This window comes from Piliocolobus tephrosceles, chromosome 4 (genome assembly GCF_002776525.5).
Source record: "Piliocolobus tephrosceles isolate RC106 chromosome 4, ASM277652v3, whole genome shotgun sequence".
NCBI lineage: Eukaryota > Metazoa > Chordata > Mammalia > Primates > Cercopithecidae > Piliocolobus > Piliocolobus tephrosceles.
Window position 1 is genome coordinate 63,259,048 of NC_045437.1, and position 19,655 is coordinate 63,278,702.

At 40.0% G+C, this 19,655-nt stretch overlaps 1 protein-coding gene across 1 annotated transcript in view; it reads left to right on the forward strand.

The window, feature by feature from the left end:
- ANKRD55 (ankyrin repeat domain 55) overlaps positions 1 to 19,655 on the forward strand; it is a 129,696-nt gene that overhangs the window by 41,091 nt on the left and 68,950 nt on the right. Inside the window, exons 3-5 of the mRNA XM_023210435.1 lie at positions 442 to 564; positions 8,940 to 9,070; positions 14,579 to 14,688. Of these exons, the coding sequence (XP_023066203.1) occupies positions 442 to 564; positions 8,940 to 9,070; positions 14,579 to 14,688 (364 nt within the window). The remainder of the gene's footprint in view (positions 1 to 441; positions 565 to 8,939; positions 9,071 to 14,578; positions 14,689 to 19,655) is intronic.

The window sequence follows — 19,655 nt, forward strand, 5'->3', positions numbered from 1 at the left end:
GCCAGCTCACCCTCTACATCTGGAGATCAGAGAACAGAGAGCACAATGTCTCTTTCAAAGGTGGTAAACTGAGTCATTGAGAGTACAAGGAACATGTTCCAGATCAAAAAGGGCAACACAGAACCGAGATGAGGGCCCCACTTTCCTCTCTGGGCTCACTGACTTCGAGAAGCCTGAATGCCTGGAAAGAATCAGAAAATCTCAAATGAAATCCAATCCCTCAGGTTCCTTTCCAGTACACAGCGGTGTTACAAATGGCATGAGTGATCCTCCTTTCTTCAGAAGTGGTGAGGGAGTGTGTGGCCAGGATGACTCAGTCTTCTGCCTGGATTCACTTGAGAAGTTTTAATGAATCACTTGTGTGGGTGAGGACTTGGGTATTGTTATTCTTTCCGTGAACTGGCTCCACACACTAACATTGTGTCTGTCTGATGCATGAAGGTGACTCATCTGAAGAAGTTGACCTGACCATGGTGTATCAGGCAGCCTCTAATGGAGATGTCAATGCTCTGACTGCAGTGATTCGGGAAGACCCTTCTATCCTAGAATGCTGTGACAGTGAAGGTGAGATATGTATGCATTTTGAATCCAGAATGTTCTGCTCTATTTTTTTAGAGATGGCCTTCAGACATGAGCAATGTTAATAAATGTGTATCTGACCAGCCATTTTGATACTGTGGCTATGTGCAGATACCTTGTTATTTCTTTAAATAAGGGGATTAGACACAAAGTTTCAGATTCTTTCACATCGCCTCTTATAAGGAAGTCATCATTTTGAGTTTCAGTATCTCTGTATGAATGACCAAACTAGATAGGTCAAGTAGTTAGGAAAGGGTACGAAAAGAGTAGGCTATTTTTGGTAACAATGGATCTTAAGAAAATGTGACTGTAAAAGGCAAAGAGCAAGAATTTCTGCTTCTGAGAAGATGGAGTAGATGCATTTCTTTCGTATTATTTCTGCTAAATACAACTAAAAACCCTGGACATTATATATAAACATAACAAGACTCTGGAAGATGGAGATAAAATGACAGATGAGCCGAGATCTCCTGACTCAAGGAATGACATTGTGTAAGTGCCCAGGATTTTCTTTTTGCCTCGTTAATCCCAGAGCTGATGCTGAAGAAGCTGGCAACCCAGAAATGTCAACAGGCACAGACCAAACAGCAGCAAAAACAACAAAAGCCTTCTCTCTCTGGCAAAAGGACCAGGAAAGGAACAGCCTAGAAAGACAGAACACTTTTTAGACAATAAGTCCCTACTCCAGCCAAATACCACAAAAAGCCATGGGGCTCCAGCCCCACTCATTCCAGCAAAGACTAAGTAGGAAACCTGGATTTCCAATGCCACCTTGCAATAATGAGGTGGCACCCCTTTACTTCCCCTTTACAGCAGTGCCCATGGAAGCCAGCTAAAATAAAAGGTTTAATATCAGGAGTCTCATAATATAATACTCCAAATGTCCAAGTTTTAATTACTTGTCATACCGAGAAACAGGGAGATCTCAAACTGAATGAAAAAAAAAAATCAACAGATGCCAATGAAAGAGATGTTAAAATTATCTTACAAAGATTTTCAAATAACCGTGACAAAAATGCTTCAATGAGCAATTGAAAACATGCTTAAAACTAAAGAGAAAAATAGGAAGTCTCAGCAAAGAAATAAAAGACATAAGGAAAACCCAAATGGGAATTTTTAAAAATCAAAAATACAATCATCACAATGTTAAAACTCAGTGAATAAGCTCAGCAGCAGAATGAGGATGCAAAGGAAAGAATTAACGAACTTGAAAACAGAAGAGTAAGAAATAGACAATAAGAAATAGATAATCTGAAGAGCCCTATAAGTAGGAAATTGACTTCATAATTTTAAAATCCCCCCCAAAAATGATATCTTCAAGACTAGATTATTTCACCAGAGATTTGTGATCCTCCCACCTCGGCCTCCCAAAGTGCTAAGATTATAGATATGAGCCACCTCACCTGGCAGATTTCTACAAACTTTTAAAGAATAACCAGCTTCGATTCCACATAATCTCTTCCAAAAAAAGAGATGAGAAAACACGTTTCAGTTATGTTTATGAGCTAGTATTGCTTCACTATCAAAACCAAAGACAATGTAAAAAAAATAAGCCTGTACACCAGTATTCTTCTTGAATGTAGATATAAAAATCCTTAACCAAATATTAGCAAATAGCATTCAGTAATATACAGAAATAGGCTGGACACGGTGGCTCACGCCTATAGTCCCAACACTTTAGGAGGCCGAGACAAGCAGATCACTTGAGGTCAGGACTTCAAGACCAGCCTGGCCAACATGGTGAAACCCTGTCTCTACTAAAAATACAAAAATTAGCCGCATACAGTGGCATGTGCCTATAATCCTAGCTACTGGGGAGGCTGAGGCACGAGAATTGCTTGAACCCGGGAGGCGGAGGTTGCAGGGAGCCGAGATCGCACCACTGCACTCCAGCCGGGTGACAGAGCGAGACTCCATCTCAAAACAAAAACAAAAAGAATCATACACCATGATCAAGTAGGGTTTGTTTTAGGGATGTTAGGGATGTAAGACTGGTTCAATATTTGAAAGTCAATGTAATCTACCAAATTAACCAACTAAGGCAGAAAAATCACATGTTCATATCAATTAATACAAAAAAGCATTAGACAAAATTTAACGCATATTAATAATAAAAATCTCAGAAAAACAGGAATAGAGGAGAGCTTCTTCAATATAAGGAAGAGTATCAACAACAACAACAACAAAACTCTAGAGCTAACGTTTTACTTAATGGTGAAAGTTTGAGTGCTTTGCCCCTAAGACCTGGAACAAGGTGTGAATGTCCACTCTCACCACTCCAGTTCAGCATAGTGTAATATGAGTGCAAACGGGCAAGAAAAGGAAGTAAGAAGCATGCATCTTTTATTTTTTTGACAGAGTCTCACTCTGTTACCCAGACTGAAGTGCAGTGGCGCAATCTCTGCTCACTGCAACCTCCACCTCCCGGGTTCAAGCAATTCTGCCCCAGACTCCTGAGTAACGGGGATTACAGGTGCCCGCCACTGCGCCCAGCTAATTCTTGTGTTTTTAGTACAAACAGATTTCACCATGTTACCTGGGCTCGTCTCAAACTCCTGACCTCTCAGGTGATCCGCCCACCTTGGCCTGCCAAAGTGCTGGGATTACAGGCATAAGCTACTGGCCCAGCCAAAAGCATACATCTTGAAAAAGGAAAAAAGAAACTTACTTTTTGCACAATTTGATTGTCTTCATAGTAAATCCTAAGGAATCTACCAACATACTCCTACAACTAAGTGAGTTCAGCAAGGTCACAGCGTACAAGATCAATATACAAACATAAATTTTATTTTTGTATACTAACAATGAACAGGCAGACATCAAAAATTTAAACTATAATACCATTTAAAATCACTCAATAAAAAGAAACATTTAGGTGTAAATACAACAAAATATGTACAGAACTTGTATGTTGAAAACTATAAAGTGCTAATTAAATAAATCAAAGATCTTAATAATTGGAAAGGCATAACCATGTTTGTGGCTCAACATATTAAACATGCAGTGCTCTTCAAATTTATATACCGATTTAGTGCAAATTCTGAAGAGATATCTTGGCATAAGACGGAGATCACAATTTCTACCAAACCCCAGCAAGATGTTTTGTGTATATAGACAAGATTAGCTAAAATGTGTATAGAAATACAAAGGAACTAGGATAGTTGAAACAATTTTGAAAAGGAATAAAGTGGAAGGAATCAGTATACCCAATTTCAACTACATTCAAGCTACATGCTATAGTTTGAATGTGTTCCCCCAAATTTCATGTGTTGGGAACCTGGTCCACAATGCAGTAGTGTTGAGAGGTGGAACCTTTGGGAGATTATTGGGATTAATCCACTCATGGGTCATTGTGGGAGTGAGTTAGTAATCATGGGAGTGGGTCTGTTATAAAAGCTAGTTTGGTGATCTCTCATGAGCCCCCTTGCCATGTGATACCCTGTACCACCTCGGGACTCTGCAGAGAGTTCCGACCACTAAGAAGACCCTCACCAAATGTAGTCCCTCAACTTTGGACATCTCAGCCTCCAGAATTGAAAGAAATAAAATTCTTCTCTTTATAAATTACCCAGTCTTGGGTATTCAGTTATAGCAACAGAAAACAGACTAAGACAGTACAAAAATCAAAATTAGCTGGGTTAATACATCTAGAGTATTCAGAGTTATGCCTGACACATAATAAACACTCAATAAATACAAGCTATTATTATTGCTTTTGGAATTTCATAACCATACTGTAATTACTTTGCACCACCCAGGACAAGACAATGAGTCTCAAAGTGGCTAAGTTTCTCAACCAAAGTTTCATAGCTAGTAAAATAGCTAGGAACTGGAACCCAAATATTCTGTGTCCTTGGTTAGTGCTCTTTCTGCTCCTTATCTTATAGTGCAGATGTCTTAAAGTTCTTGAACACTTTACCACGTGGCAAAATGGATCATTTAAGGACACAAGATGCTGAGGCTACCTTCCTGCACACCTTACCTAACCAAGTTGCTCCACCCTTTATTTTGTGTATTTTACTTCAAATATAAAATATTTCAGGCTGGGCGCGGTGGCCTGTAATCTCAGCATTTTGGGAGGCCGAGACGGACGGATCACGAGGTCAGGAAATCGAGACCATCCTGGCTAACACGGTGACACCCCGTCTCTACTAAAAAATACAAAAAACCAGCCGGGCGAAGTGGCGGGCACCTGTACTCCCAGCTACTCGGGAGGCTGAGGCAGGAGAATGGCGTAAACCCGGGAGGCGGAGCTTGCAGTGAGCCGAGATCTGGCCACTGCACTCCAGCCTTGGCGACAGAGTGAGACTCCGTCTCAAAAAAAAAAAAAAAAAAAAAAAATTTCAAACATAAGACAAAGTACAGAGAATAACATGTCAAACTGCTGTGTACCCACCACCCAGAATTTAACAATTTTGACAATTTGCAATTTTTTCCTTGGATTTTTTTAAAGGAAAAAAGTTACAGAGCAATTGAAGGCCCTTTTTATCCTTTTCTGATTCCACCTCTTTTCCCTTCATTCCTTTAAAATAACTAACCACTATTCTGAAGCTGGTGTGTATCTTTCCTTTTTCTGTTTTTCTGCTTTGACTACTTTTCCTGGGTTTATAGCAATCTGGTGTTATTTTGATTTATAAAATTTACATAAATAATAGTGTATATCTTTGCAATTGGCTTTCTTCACTCAAAATTATGTCTTCAAGATTTATTCAAGTGGATCTGGATTAACTTAACTTGGACATTTGAATTGCTCTGTGACACTTCTTTGCATAAATCTAACATAATTTATGTATTTCTCTATTAATGTTCATTTATGCCATTTCTTGTTTAATTCTTCATTATCATCTTTGATTATATCTCTTTGTTCATCAATGTGAAAGTTTATGAAATAAACTTGGAAGTGGAATTACAGGGTTATAAGGTATGAGCACCTATAATTTTATGAAATGTTGCCACATTTATCCCCCAAAATGGTTGTCCCAACTTATACTTTAACCAACAGTATGTAAGAGTTCCCCAAATCCTTGACAACACCTGGCATTTCAGATGTTTTATAATTGGTAATCCAATATGTATGAATGTCATTGAGAAATGACATTGAGAAATGTAGAAATATGTATTCTCTAATCATTTGAGAGATTTATAATCTTTCATATGTTTATTGGCTTGTGGCTGCTGTCTCTCAAATTGCCCCTACATTGTTTATTTCTTTCTGATTCAATTATTGATGTTATTTATTTAGTTAAGCTCATAATTTTTTCTTGGTTTTATGAATTAAAATAACCTCCCAATCTGTAGCTGGCCTTTTCATTTCATTTATGGGATCTTATGTAATACAGAAAATTTTTAATTTGAATATAATTTAATTTAATAAAATGTTTTCTTTATAGTTTGCAGTTTTTATGTCTTCTTCAGTAAGGCCTTACTAGTCTTAATGTTATAAAATATATTCATCTATATATTTTATAAGTTGTTAAATTTTGCTTTTCATATTTGGAAAGTATTTATGTATGATGTGAATTTTAGATCTAATTTTAATGTATCCCTTTTTTATAGCCAGTTTCTCAGCACCATTTATTGAATACCTTTTTTTCCTACTGATTTGTGATGATGTCACTTTGGTCATATATTGAGTTCCTCGATAGGTCTAAGTATTTCCTGAACTTTTTCCTCTGTTCTGTTGACATGTTTATTGTTTTAATTACCATCGCTGTATAATCTTGTTGGTTCAAAAAGCAATAATCCTCTTTAGTTCTACTGTAAAATTGTCTTGAAATTTTTTTTGGCACTTTAAACTTCCAGATAAATTTTAGGATTTTTTTCAAGTTTCACAACAGCTTTGTTGAGTTTCTATTAGACTTGCAATGAATGTATAGATTCATTTTCAGGAAATTGATGGCTCTATTATATTGAGTCTTCTCTGTCATAAACATAGTATATTTTCCCATGTTTAGTTCTTCTGTTATGTCACCCAATAAGTTTTATACTTTTTATCCACATAAGTCTTGCTCTTCTTCAGTTAGATTTATTCCTAAGTACCTTATTTTTGTTGTTGTTGCCAATATTTTTTGTTACTTTTCCCATTGCTTTTGTTTAAGGAAGACCTTTTCTTTTATATATGAATTTTATATACAGGAACAATGCTATACTCTCTTATTTGTTTTATTTTGAGGGTTTTTTTCCTTCTATTTTCTACAAGGACAAATGTACCAACTTAAAATAAATTTTGGAACCCAATTTGGAGATAAATCTGTCATTCCTCCCTAAACCTCAGTTAAAGACACATCAGGAAAATTATTTTAAACTTAAGAAATATTTGGGCAGTGGCTCATGCCCATAATCCCTGCACTTTGGGACATAGGATTGCTTGAGCCTGGAAGGTGAAGGCTGCAGGGAGCCGTGGTCACACCACTGCACTCCAGCCTGGGCAACAGAGCAAGATGGTGTCTCAAAAAAAAAAAAAAAATTAGTTCAGTAATCATTTGGTTATGCATTTCAGAACTGCTGTTTAATATCTTCCCGGTACCAGATACAGTGGTTGGTACTGAGGATTCAGTGATGAGCATGAGAGATGTGATTCTTTCCACTTCGAATTTATAGCTTAGAAGAGACAAATTTTAAACACATGATTATGCTCAATCAATACATGATTATAAAATATTAAAAGCATTACTAGAGAAAAATGAAGGATGATGAAAAATTATAACATGGACATCCAGTTCACAATGGAGGGTCAAGAAGGTGTTCCCTGAAGAAATTTAGATGTAAGCTAGGCTCTCAAGATAGATGTAAATTAGCTAGACATAACATGTAATTTTATGAAAACAGTATCTAGGGATTCTTGTTTTTGTTTTTGTGAGATGGAGTCTCTCTCTGTCACCCACACTGAGTGCAATGGCACAATCTCGGCTCACTGCAACCTCCACCTCCCGGGTTCAAGCGATTCTCCTGCCTCAGCCTCCTGAGTAGCTAGGATCACAGGTGTGTGCCACCATGCCCAGCTAATTTTTTTTTTTTTTTTTTTTTTTTGTATTTTTAGTGGAGACAGGGTTTCACCATGTTGGCCAAGCTGTTCTCAAACTCCTGGCCTCAAGAGATCTGCCCACCTCGGCCTACCCAAAGTGCTGGGATTACAGGCATGACCACACCTGGCCTATCTAGGGATTCTTTAGCTTTACTTACTGAGTATTTCAGATTCACAGATTGCTTCAATAATTGCCTTTTGCTGCATGTCCTTTTTTTTCTCTCAATAGTTATAATTACCACTTGTTGACAGGAAGAAAGGAAGGGAGGAAGGGAAAGGAAGGAAATTTTGCAACTATTTTAAGACATAGCACTTCATTGCTGCTTTTTCCCAGTACAGATGACTGAAAGAGTTCTAGAAGGAAAAAAATTGGAGAAATTGAGTTGCCGACCACAACTCAATTTCTGGTGTCCTAGGGACTGCACTGCAAAGCTCATCACTCCCTCCTGGCAATGTTCAAATTCAAATATTAAAGTAAACTTTGGCAAAAGGGACACTTAGAAGTTAAGACTCAGCCACAATTCTGAACTCGGTGCTCCTTCAGTGAAAACAGACATCTTGGGATTTACCCTTTCTCGGGGATTTCTCAGGGTCATAGCCTGCAGTTCATCTGGAGAAGAATCACAATCTCCAATCCAAAGACATCATACAAGTCTCAGCTGGGCAAGGGGTGAATCTGAGGTTTGATTTCTTCACCTGAAGGAATGAGAAGCACCTGGATCCTGCCTCATGAGGCTGGCTTGTTCCAACAGCCCTGCAAAGTTCATCAGAATGTGTAATTTCATCTCTATTTTTATTCAGGAAGAAAACATATAAAAAACTAAATGCCTTGGCTTATATTGATTCTGAAAACAGAGAAGCATTTCAGTACAGGTGGCCACTTTTTCAACAAGAATTTGTGCAATCCAAGGCTGGGCACTGTTGCTGTCCCCTAGCACCCGCCACCTCCAATGAAAGTGTGCTGAACCCATCTCAGATAGAGCGGCTTTCCAAAGGCACTCCCAGATTCTACATTGTTCAAGCTAAGTCAGGATAAATCTTAAACTATGTCTTAAACTATGCTGATCCCTGACACAGTCATAAGCAATTTTTATCGTCTACCCAAAATGTTTTACTCAGCCAATTATTGCAAAATTGCAAAAGATTGTAAAGAGCCAGTAAAAAAAATACATAGTTTATAGAGATGTAGCAACAATTAGCTTTATCTCCCTTCAGTCTCATATAAACAGCTGGGTTTGTATTGCAAATAGCAAAATAAATGAACAGGCCAATAAAGCCTGATCATCAGTTTCATGGGTCAAACATGTTTAAAGGCTGTTGAAATGTCTCATTCCAGGATGCACGCCCTTGATGCATGCGGTTTCTGGACGTCAAGTGGACACAGTGAAGCTGCTGTTGAAGATGGGAGCGAATATTAACATGCAGGATGCTTATGGCCGCACAAGTTTATGTCTGGCCACCTACCTGGTACTGATTTGTGTCTGTCACAGGGTCTAAGGAGCAGAGTAGGCTAAGGGTGTCATTATGGGGTCCCAGTTGCAGAGGACCATTCTTGGATCTATGCAGCTGGCTAAAGGAGCTAGAACTTGAAGCTTTACTCCAATCAGCTTCAACATTTATATCCCCACTTAGAGTTGGTTTCATGAATTTGGGCCATTTTGGATCTTCCTAACAATCCTCTAAGATAGAAGTGATATGGCCATTAGGGAAACATTCTTTTCTATCTTAACAGCATCGGAATTTCTCTCAGGATATTTCTGGACACACTTGGTGCTTCTAAGAACAATCTCCCTAAATAACCCCAACAGGGTGGGAACACTGTGAAGATGCGGTTAACATCTGTGGGGTAGGATTGGTCGAGTAGAAGCTTGAGGCTGAGGAATGTGGAGAACAATGAGAACTGGGGAAGGTGGTGGGAGGGACTGGACAATAGAGAACAGGGGAGACATAGCAGGCTCTTAAAGGGACAACGTCAAGCAGAGGACTCAGCCCACAATCAGGGTTCAATTTAACAACTGTGTCGTAATGCTAGTCCTCACCAGTAGAGAATTCGGCTCAGCATTTCCCAACATTAGAGCAAGCTTGGTTAAGCCTTACTGAAAATCCTCAAGACCCTCTTCTCTCAAACTCTTCCTGCAATCCTTCTGGGAGGTCCTAGGGGTGCCTTGAGCCCATGTCAAACAACTCCTAACCACCACATGGAGGTCATCCTTTTTCTTCCTCTCCAGAGAGGTACCCAGAAATCTTCACTGTGACCACCATTGCTGCCAATGCAGCTTCTTGCATTTGCTACAGCTTGCATTTGCTACTGCTGCCCACTGATGGTGGTGAATTCACTCTGGACCAGCCCCACTGAAGGTGTCCTGCTGAATTAAATCACTTCCCTTTCCCAAACACCACCCCCTTCTGCCATGAGCTGGCATAGATTGCAATGAAGCATTACCCAAGTCTTATAGAGATTTCCTTTAAAGCCTACTTTTTCATTTTCTATTTGTGCCCTCTCTGTAGAACTCACATGCAAATCTGGGAAGAAATTTTCAAACTGTGGTCCACAGATCTTTTGTGTAAATATCCCTTATGGTGCTTGTTTCAAATGCAAGTGCCAGGCTGGTCCGATGGTAGAGGGTTATCAGAACTTATTCACATTAGTGTCGAATGCAGGTACCAGGGTTATACCCTAGACCTCCTGAGTCAGATACTCTGGGAGCAGGACTAGGGTAATTGGTGTTGGGGGAGTCTGCATGTTAAACAAACCTCCTTGGGAATTTTTTTCTTTTTTTTTTTTTTTTTTTTTTGAGACAGAGTCTTACTTTGTCACCAGGCTGGAGTGCAGTGGTGCAATCTCAGCTCACTGCAGCCTCCCCCTCCTGGGTTCAAGCTATTCTCCTGCCTTAGCCTCTGGAATAGCTGAGACTACAGGCGTGCACTATCACACCCAGCTAATTTTTGTATTTTTAGTAGAAACAGGGTTTCACCATGTTGGCCAGGATGGTCTCGATCTCTTGACCTCATGATCTGCCCATCTCAGCCTCCCAGGCAATTTTTAAAAACTTGCCCATCAAGTTTAAAAGCCACTGGTCTGTGCATATTAGCCGAAGTCCCATATCTCAGACAGACATATGGCTGTCCTCCTAGCCCCCTCCCTTCTAGCACATGCCTTAAGAACTGCTCTTGCTATGGACTTTTCCAGTGTCTGAGCTGAAGAAAAGAGAAAACTGGGATAAGGGGGTGGAGGAAGGGGATAGAAGGGGTTTCTAAAGTTGACGGCCACTAGCACATAGAATGTAGTGAAAGTAAACTGTCCCCTTTCAAAGTTCAAAAACTCAAAATTTTACATTTCTTTGACCAGAGACTATGCAGGGGACTGGGAAGAAGTACTCCTCTAAATCACGGTGAATAACAATGGATACCCTTGGAGCCTAGAGAGTTGACACCTTTGCAGACAACTCTTTCTCGGAATATATTCTAAGGGGCTGCATGAGGAGAGTCTGCCAGCAGGACACCATGTGGTGCCACCTTTTAAATTCTGCCCCCATCTCCGTGTGGCTCCCCAAGGCAGGACCCTCCATCATTCTGCTGAGGCTCACGGGAAGTGGTTGTCCTGGGGACTGCACTGTGAAGCTCATCCCTCCCTCCTGGCAATGTTCAAATTCAAGAATTAAAGAAGAACTTCCCAAATGGGACACTTAGAAGTCAAGTCTCTGCCACAACTCTGAACTCAGTGTACAGAAAAACTTACTACAGATGTGTCAAACTCAAATAAAATATGTAGAGTTGAGGCTGGGCATGGTGGCTCATACCTGTAATCCCACCACTTTGGGAGGCCAGGAGGCTGGAGGATCACCTGAGGTCGGGAGTTTGAGACCAGCCTGACGAACATGGAGAAACCCCGACTCTACTAAAAATACAAAATTAGCCGGGCATGGTGGTGCATGCCTGTAATTCCAGGTGCTCGGAAAGCTGAGGCAGGAGAATCACCTGAACCCAGGAGGCGGAGGTTGGCGCCATTGCACTCTAGCCTGGGCAACAAGAGCGAAACTCCATCTCAAAAAAAAAGAAAAAATAAAATAAATAAATAAATATATATATATATTATTTTATATATAATATAAAAATAGTATATATAATAGATATAAATATATAATAGATATAAATATATATATAAATATATATAGAGAGAGAGATATTAATCTCTACATTTAACATATTATTTGATATGTAAGAATTGCGGCCAGGCATGGTGGCTCATGCCATTAATCCCAACACTTTGGGAGGCTGAGGCAGACGGATCACCTGAGGTCAGGAGTTCGAGACCAGCCTGGGCAACATGGTGAAACCCTGCCTCTACTAAAAATACAAAACATAGCCAGGTGTGGTGGCGCATACCTGTAGTCGCAGCTACTTGGGAAGCTGAGGCAGGAGAATCACTTGAACCCAGGAGGCGGAGGCTGCAGTGAATTGAGATCGTGCCACTGTACTCCAGCCTGGGTGACAGAGTGAGACACTGTCTCAAAAAACAAGGAAAAAAGAATTGCAATTCAGGGCATACACACACACCAGGTGGTCCTCGGTATGTCCAAAGAATGAAGAGGAAGCTGTAGGTTTTATTAGAAGGGGAAATGTTACATATTGTTTTTCTAGAAAGTTCATTGGCACTAGTCGAGTTTTGGGGAGCTGGCAAGCTCTGATTGATGAGTGACCATGGTGGGTAAAATTCTTCTTTTTGTTGCAGCAGGTTTTTCGGAAGCCATTAGATAAAACGAGTTACTACAGGCAGTTTCAGCAGCCAGGCTTGCAGATAACTGCATTGTGGAGCAATGTTACGTGCCTGGCCTGCTTTTTCCCCTGACTTCTCAACTCTGGTTTAGTAGTTGGATATAACAAGAAGGACCCAATTTAAATGATCAAATTTCACAAGTGTGCGACATTGGTTAGGCAAATCACTGTATCTCTTTGTGCTTTCTCCTTCAATTGTAACATGTAATAAAAATTTAAAAATTCCCATCACAGCTGAAGAATAAACACTGGGGGAATCAGCCAGCACATAGTAGGAATAAAACTCATTTATTGGTTCTTAATAGTGACTGACCAAGTGTTTCAGAGAGTATATTCAATGGTTTTTCTTCTTTTCATCTTCAGGAAAAAAAAAAAAAAATCAGAAAACCATTGACACACACAGAGTTCCAGGAAATGTTGCAATGATTTTTAAAAGTGTTTCAAACTTTCCCCCACCGAAAGATCTGCTTTTCAAAAACTGTAAATCTTTGGCAACGCTAAAATTTGCCCAGCATGGCTGTCTTTTGGGTCTCTGGGTCTAATTTCTCCTTTTAATCTGAGAACTTGATGATTTAGACATTAACAACTAAAAACAGATTTAATGCATCAGTAAGCCATGACTCAAGACTGGAAATGCCAGAAAAATACTTGCTTCTACTTAAGACTTAGATATTAATGGTCAATTCTACAAAACCATAGTCAATATTTATACTCTGAGTTTTGATGCATTTTTGTTGATTTTCCTTCCAGACTTCAAAACCAAAAGGTTATTTTCTCATCATTATCTTCCTTCTTCTCCATGCATTTATTAACATGGTAATTTTTTTTTTTTTTGAGACGGAGTCTCACTCTGTCGCCCAGGCTGGAGTGCAGTGGCGTGACATCAGCTTACTGCAAGCTCCACCTCCCAGGTTCACGCCATTCTCCTGCCTCAGCCTCCCGAGTAGCTGGGACTACAGGCACCTTCCACCACGCCCGGCTAATTTTTTGTATTTTTAGTAAAGATGGAGTTTCATCGTGTTAACCAGGATGGTCTCAATCTCCTGATCTTGTGATCCACCTGCCTCGGCCTCCCAAAGTGCTGGGATTACAGACGTGAGCCACCGCGCCTGGCCAACATTTTGATTTTTATTGCTTTCAATGTAAGGAGGAAATATCTTCAGTCATCTTTCTCATTTTACTGGATAATTCTGAGGTTTACCTAGACACGAATGTAGGAAGATGGGAAGCCTGCTTCTGAACGAAATAGAGGGTTATCCTATTATTCTTCATAATAAAAAAAAAAAAAAGAAGCAGAAACAAAAAAAAAATAAAATAACAATAATAATAATTTCATCTATTTTTAAGTCTACTTATAATTGGGCAAGTAACCCAAGCCATTCTGGATGAATGTAGAAGACATCCTCTTTAGCACGCGAGCCAAACTTGGTTATCAATAGTTATGGGTCAGTTAAAGTAGCATGGGAGGGAGGGCTAGCCTGAAATTATACCTGCCCTTTGAAATGGGAGAGACAATGAGAAGATGACCCAGCAGTAAGTATTGACCGAGGATGTAACAAGCATGAGGTGTGGCCATATCAGGTCTCAATCTAGACAATTGTAGACAGCAGGTTTCAGCAGTTCACATAAAGTTCTTGGGGAGTTTACAGGTGGATAAAACATAGCAATGGGAAACCTTTGGAAGGTGCTGGTGATGCCTTATATTTAGGGATTCAAGCTTTCAGCATCAGAAAGATCAGTCAACAAGCTGGCAGGGTCCCAGCCATTGCAGTAGAGCTCAGGTTAGACTTCTAGGCACTGGGAGGGGGACTGACTTGAATAGGCAAGGTGCTGTCCTTGTGGTTACTAGAAAAGGAGCTTGCAATAGAGGACCAAGGCCCATTTATCACGCAGTCTGAGTTTATACGTATAATACCAGTGAGTGGCCCTAGAAATGGGGAGGGGGAGATGGAGAGATTCTAAGGTCAGTCTGCATCTAAAGGGGAAAGGTCCTCCCATAAACCTGGGAATCTGTACCTCAAGACCTTCGGTCCTCTGTTGAGGCATCTAAGATGGAGTTGTGGTTCTTAACCACTTCAAGTCAAATAAAATATGTGTTTAGCCAAACCAGAGAAGGGGAAAAAAAATCTAGAGAAAGTTTGTTGGACCGTGTTACGTGAGCTTCTGTTATATAATGATGTGGTTGCTCTTGTATTTCAGGGCTGGCTTGAAGGCTGTGTGAGTCTACTCAGAAATGGTGCCAAGCACAATATCCCAGATAAAAATGGCCGCCTGCCACTGCATGCTGCCACTGCTGAGCCCGATGTGAGGTAAGTGGCCAGGTTTACATGATGCTCAAGTTGGGAGCGACTCAACTTCTATGAGAAGGTCATCTAATCCATCCCTCTGTGGCTGATAAAAAGAAAAAGAAAACCATCTTTTTTTTTTTTTTAAGTTGCAGCAGATAGGACCACAACAAAATATTCTAGAATAATCTCAAACTGTCTCTTCCTACTTCAATAAAAGTTTTATCTCCTAATCTTTAAGAAGATATGCTGTTTGTCATCATCAGAATTCATATATTCATTCATTCCATTAATCAGTAAGTCAATTATGCATTCAACAACTATTTTTTGAGCACATACTATGGACCAAAGACTGTTCTAGTCCTTTGAAGTTCCACAGTAAATAAAACAGAGTCTCTGATGTCACAGAGCTTATATTCTAGTGAAGCTCTTGAGCATACCAGTTAATAAATAAATAAGATCATTAATAGTGACGAGGGCTATGAAGAAAATTAATAGGGCAAAAGAGCAGTGACTGGGCAGAAAGGTTAATGTGTAAACCCAGGGCAATGCCAGCCTTTAGGAGCTGGGAGGAGGCAAAGGAGTCAGCAGCAGGGAGACCAGGGGGTTAGAAGGAAACCAGAAGTGTATGCACCTAAAAGCCCTGTGAAAAAACACACTCGAGTAAATGGGATGATCAAGAAGGCCACCTTTTTGTAAGATAACTGAGCAACGAAGGAAAAGGTTTTGTCCATACCAAGGGTAGCTTCTGCATTCCTCTGTGTCTACATGGCCTCAGTTCCCATTCTTTAGAAAGGCCCTCAGAGCAGCTGCTAACAGAATTTCTACTATGGAATCAGTAATATGGTGGACATTTTCTGCTCTGCAAGAACATGCCTCTGACAGGAATTGAGCATTTCCAAGCCTAGGTCATAGGCCAGCAGCACAAGGAGTGTATTCTATATGCTTCACCCTCTCAACTCTGTGTCCAGAACTAAAACCTGAAGCACTGTCTGGGTTGAGAAGCCCAAGGCCATAATCTTCCAGGCTGAGGAATAACAAGATTTCTTTACTTCAATCTCTTTTACAGTAAAATAAAAGGTCTTGGGAAATTCCAGGACTATTCCCAAGACTTGACTCTTATTATATTGGACTATGTCCAGAAATAACAGAAAACTAGGGTTTACCCAAAGCCCAACAAAACAAGGATGTTTAGAGAAGAAACAGCAAACCCAGACAGTTAACAATCAATAGACATCAAGAGGGTATGACTCCCTCTTGATGAATTAGGAAAAACAAAAAAAAAGAATGACCCCATAAAAATACTTAGTCACAAAATCGTACTGTTTTCCCAAGAGTGGTATTTAGAAAATAAGTTTAAAATGTACCTTTTCTGTTTCTTCTGTCTTAATTTACTCCACATAATTGCTTTTACTTGCCTCACTCAGAGTGGTCATTTCAAAACCTATTAGCTAATTCTGGAAGATTTAAAAAGCCCATTTAAGTTATGGTAATCATAGCTGTTATAACACATAAAATCCAAAGCTTCAGTGTTTTAACACAGTAAAAATTATTTCTGGCTGGGTGCCATGGCTTACGCCTGTAATCCCAGCACTTTGGGAGGCCGAGGCAGGTGGATCACCTGAGATGAGGAGTTCGAGACCAGCCTGGCCAGCATGGCAAAACCCCATCTGTACTAAAACTACAAAAATTAGCCAGATGTGGCAGTGAGTGCCTGTAGTCCCAGCTACTCGGGAGGCTGAAGCAGGATAATCGCTTGAACCCAGGAGGCAGATGTTGCAGTGAGCTGGGTTCACACCACTGCACTCCAGGCTGGGCAACAAAGCGAGTCTTCGTCTCAAAGAAAAAAAAAAAATTTTATCAGACATGTAACCATCCAATGTAGGGGGGTGGTGGGTGGCTCGCTGCCACATGGCGATTCAGGGACCCAAGCTTCTTCCATTCTATAGCACCTTCATCCCCTAAGAGCACAGAATGTCCTTCATTCAGCCTGCAGACGGGGAAAGAGGAGCACAGTAGTCCCCCCTCACCCTGGAGGGGATACGTTCCAAGACCCACATGGATGTCTGAAACCTCAGACAGTGCCAAAGTCTATATATGCTATGTTTTTTCCTATACATACATACCTATAAAATTTAACGTGTAAATTAGGCACAGTAAGAGATTAACAACAATAACAATAAAATAGAACAATTATAACAATATGCCAGTATCACTACTCTTGCACTTTGGGGCCACTGCTGAGTAAAATAAGAGTAGCGTGAACACAGTGCTGCGATACAGCGACAGGCGATCCGTTAACCAAGGTGGCTCCTAAGTGACTAATGAGAGCAGAGTGTAGTTAGCGGCAGATTTCATCATTCTATTCAGAATGCCGCACAATTTAAAACATGAATTGTTTATTTCTGGAATTTTTCATTGAATGTTTTTGAACGACAGTGAACTGTGGGTAACTGAAATAATGGAAAGCGAAACCGCAGATTAAGCAGGGACTACCCTATAAAGAAGCCACACTCAGTTCTTTAAAACCTCAGCCTGCAAATGACACAATTCACTTCTGCTCATATTCCATGAATAAGGACTAGTCATTCGACCACATCTGGTTGTAAGGTGCTCTGGGGAATATAGTTTCTAGCCAGGAATCCACCTCCCAACAATGCCTCCAATCCAGGAAAGGGGGACAAGGATTTTGGTGAAAAGCTCGCTGTCTCTGCTCTTAACCCATTGCACCTGAGGGATAAACTAAGCCTTGTCAGTCAAAATTACATTCAGTGTCACTTGGATCAGTTGATTAGGTTCATCCTCTGAAATCACTGCAATAATAAATTGAAAATCAACCCAAGTGTACTTCCTCTTTGTGGACTTGTATTTCTATTTCTTATTATGCTTTCCAGTACTTCTCTACTCTTGAGGATCTACGTTAAGTTGCCATAACTAGGAGAGCAGACAGTCGTGGCTTCTCCTCTCTTGAAATTGTACTTAATGGCCCAGCCACCACCCTTGGATGGGTTGAAATAAGAAAAATAAACATCCTTCTGTGTGCAGATGAGTAGTTAGTTATATTGTCCTAAAAAGCCCTTCACTGATTCTGAAAGATAAAATTCTGCTTTAGTTATGGCAATGCTAGCTGCTTTAACTAATAATCCCCCAAAGTTAAGATTGACTATTCCAAAACCAAAATTGTTATTTCTAGTAAATGCTCTCCAAAGATGAATTGGGTTAAGTCCTAACAACCCATACAGCAAATCAAATACAGTTACACGCTGCATAATGACATTTCAGTTTGTGGCAGACCGCATGTGTGATGCATGTGTGATGACGGTCCCATAAGATAATTATATCATATTTTTACTGTACCTCTTCTATGTTTACATATGTAAATACTTATACTGTGTTGCAATTGCCTACAGTGTTTAGTACAGTCACATGCTGTGCATATTTGTGGCCTAGAAGCAATAGGCTCTACCATATAGCATAGGTGTGTAGTACGCTCTACCATCTAGGTTTGTGTGATACACTCTAAGATGTTCACACAATGATAAAATCACCTAACGACACATTTCTCAGAAAGTATTCCCATCATTAAATGATGCATGACTGTGGTTTGGTTACCTACAGAATATTTGGAAACTAGTTTGCCCTAAAGGATTCCCTATGGAATTACATTGTTAAAATTACATATTTTAGAGTTGTTTGAGAAATTTTAGGTCCACGGCAGAGTTTGATACAACTACATTAAATGTTTATAGTAGAAACCGACCAACCCATGCCGTGTTGTAGAGAAGCTGGGCTTCAGTCACTCATCTGTTTGTGTCAGCATGAACTCAGAACTGTTTTTTTGAGGAAAAAAAACAAAAACAAAAAAAAACTTGACCTGGCTCATGGGTACTTCCTAATCCCACAACCAGACTGAGGAAGGCAGCAGTCTTTTACTAGGTCACACAAGGCTTTTTGCTCAATTTTCTTAAGTAGACATAACCTTGGCCGACCACTAAAACATATAGGTTTGCATTTAACGTACAAAAATGATGATGATGATGATGATGATGATGATGATGATGTTGGTTATTTACCATGTTCAGAGCAAAATTCGAAGTGCTTTTGGGGTATTAGCTAATCTAATCCTTACCACACCTCTATAGGTAATATTTCTATCCCCATTTTACAGAATTGAGGCACAGAAAAAATAATGAATTACCCACTGCATATGTAAAGGTAATCTGCCCAGTGGGTCTGCTGTGTTTCTGAGACCTACTATTGTGGACCTTGTAAAATTTATTTTAATGGCCATATTTTGACATTAAGCCCTTGGCCTCCATTGAGAAACGTTATAAGAAACAGTCTTACAAAACTTACTGGCTCATCATTCATTAGCACCCCGAAAATTTCTGTATGAGAAACCACAAGAAATATTTCTATTAAAGAAGGAATTCATACACTGCTTCTGATAAATATTTTTTATTTTTACTATACAGACGCTGTGACTTCAGAGCATGTTTCTTTCTTTATATATTTAGAAAATTCAAAACTCAGTTTGTGTCCCACCTCTGGCATGTATGTAGGACTATAGAGGATGTCTTTTTTTTTTTTTTTTTCCTGCCCTTGTTTTCTCTTCGTCTTGTTTGTTCACTCATTATCTTATTTTACTATATCTGAAAACAATCTAAAATCCTTGAAGGGGCCAGGCATGGTGGCTCACACCTGTAATCCCAGTGCTTTGGGAGACGGAGGCAGGAGGATAACTAGAGGCCAGGAGTTCAAGACCAGCTTAGGCAACATAGTGAGTCTTCATTTCTAAAAATGATTTTTTTTTTTAATTAGCCAGGCATAGTGGTGTGCTCCTGTAGTTCTAACTATTCAGGAGGCTGAGACTGGAATATTGCTTGAGCCCAGGAGTTCGAGGCTACGGTGCACTTTGATCATGCCATTGTAATCCAACCTGGGCAACAGCACAAGACAGGAAAGAAGGAAGGAAGGGAGGGAGGGAGGGA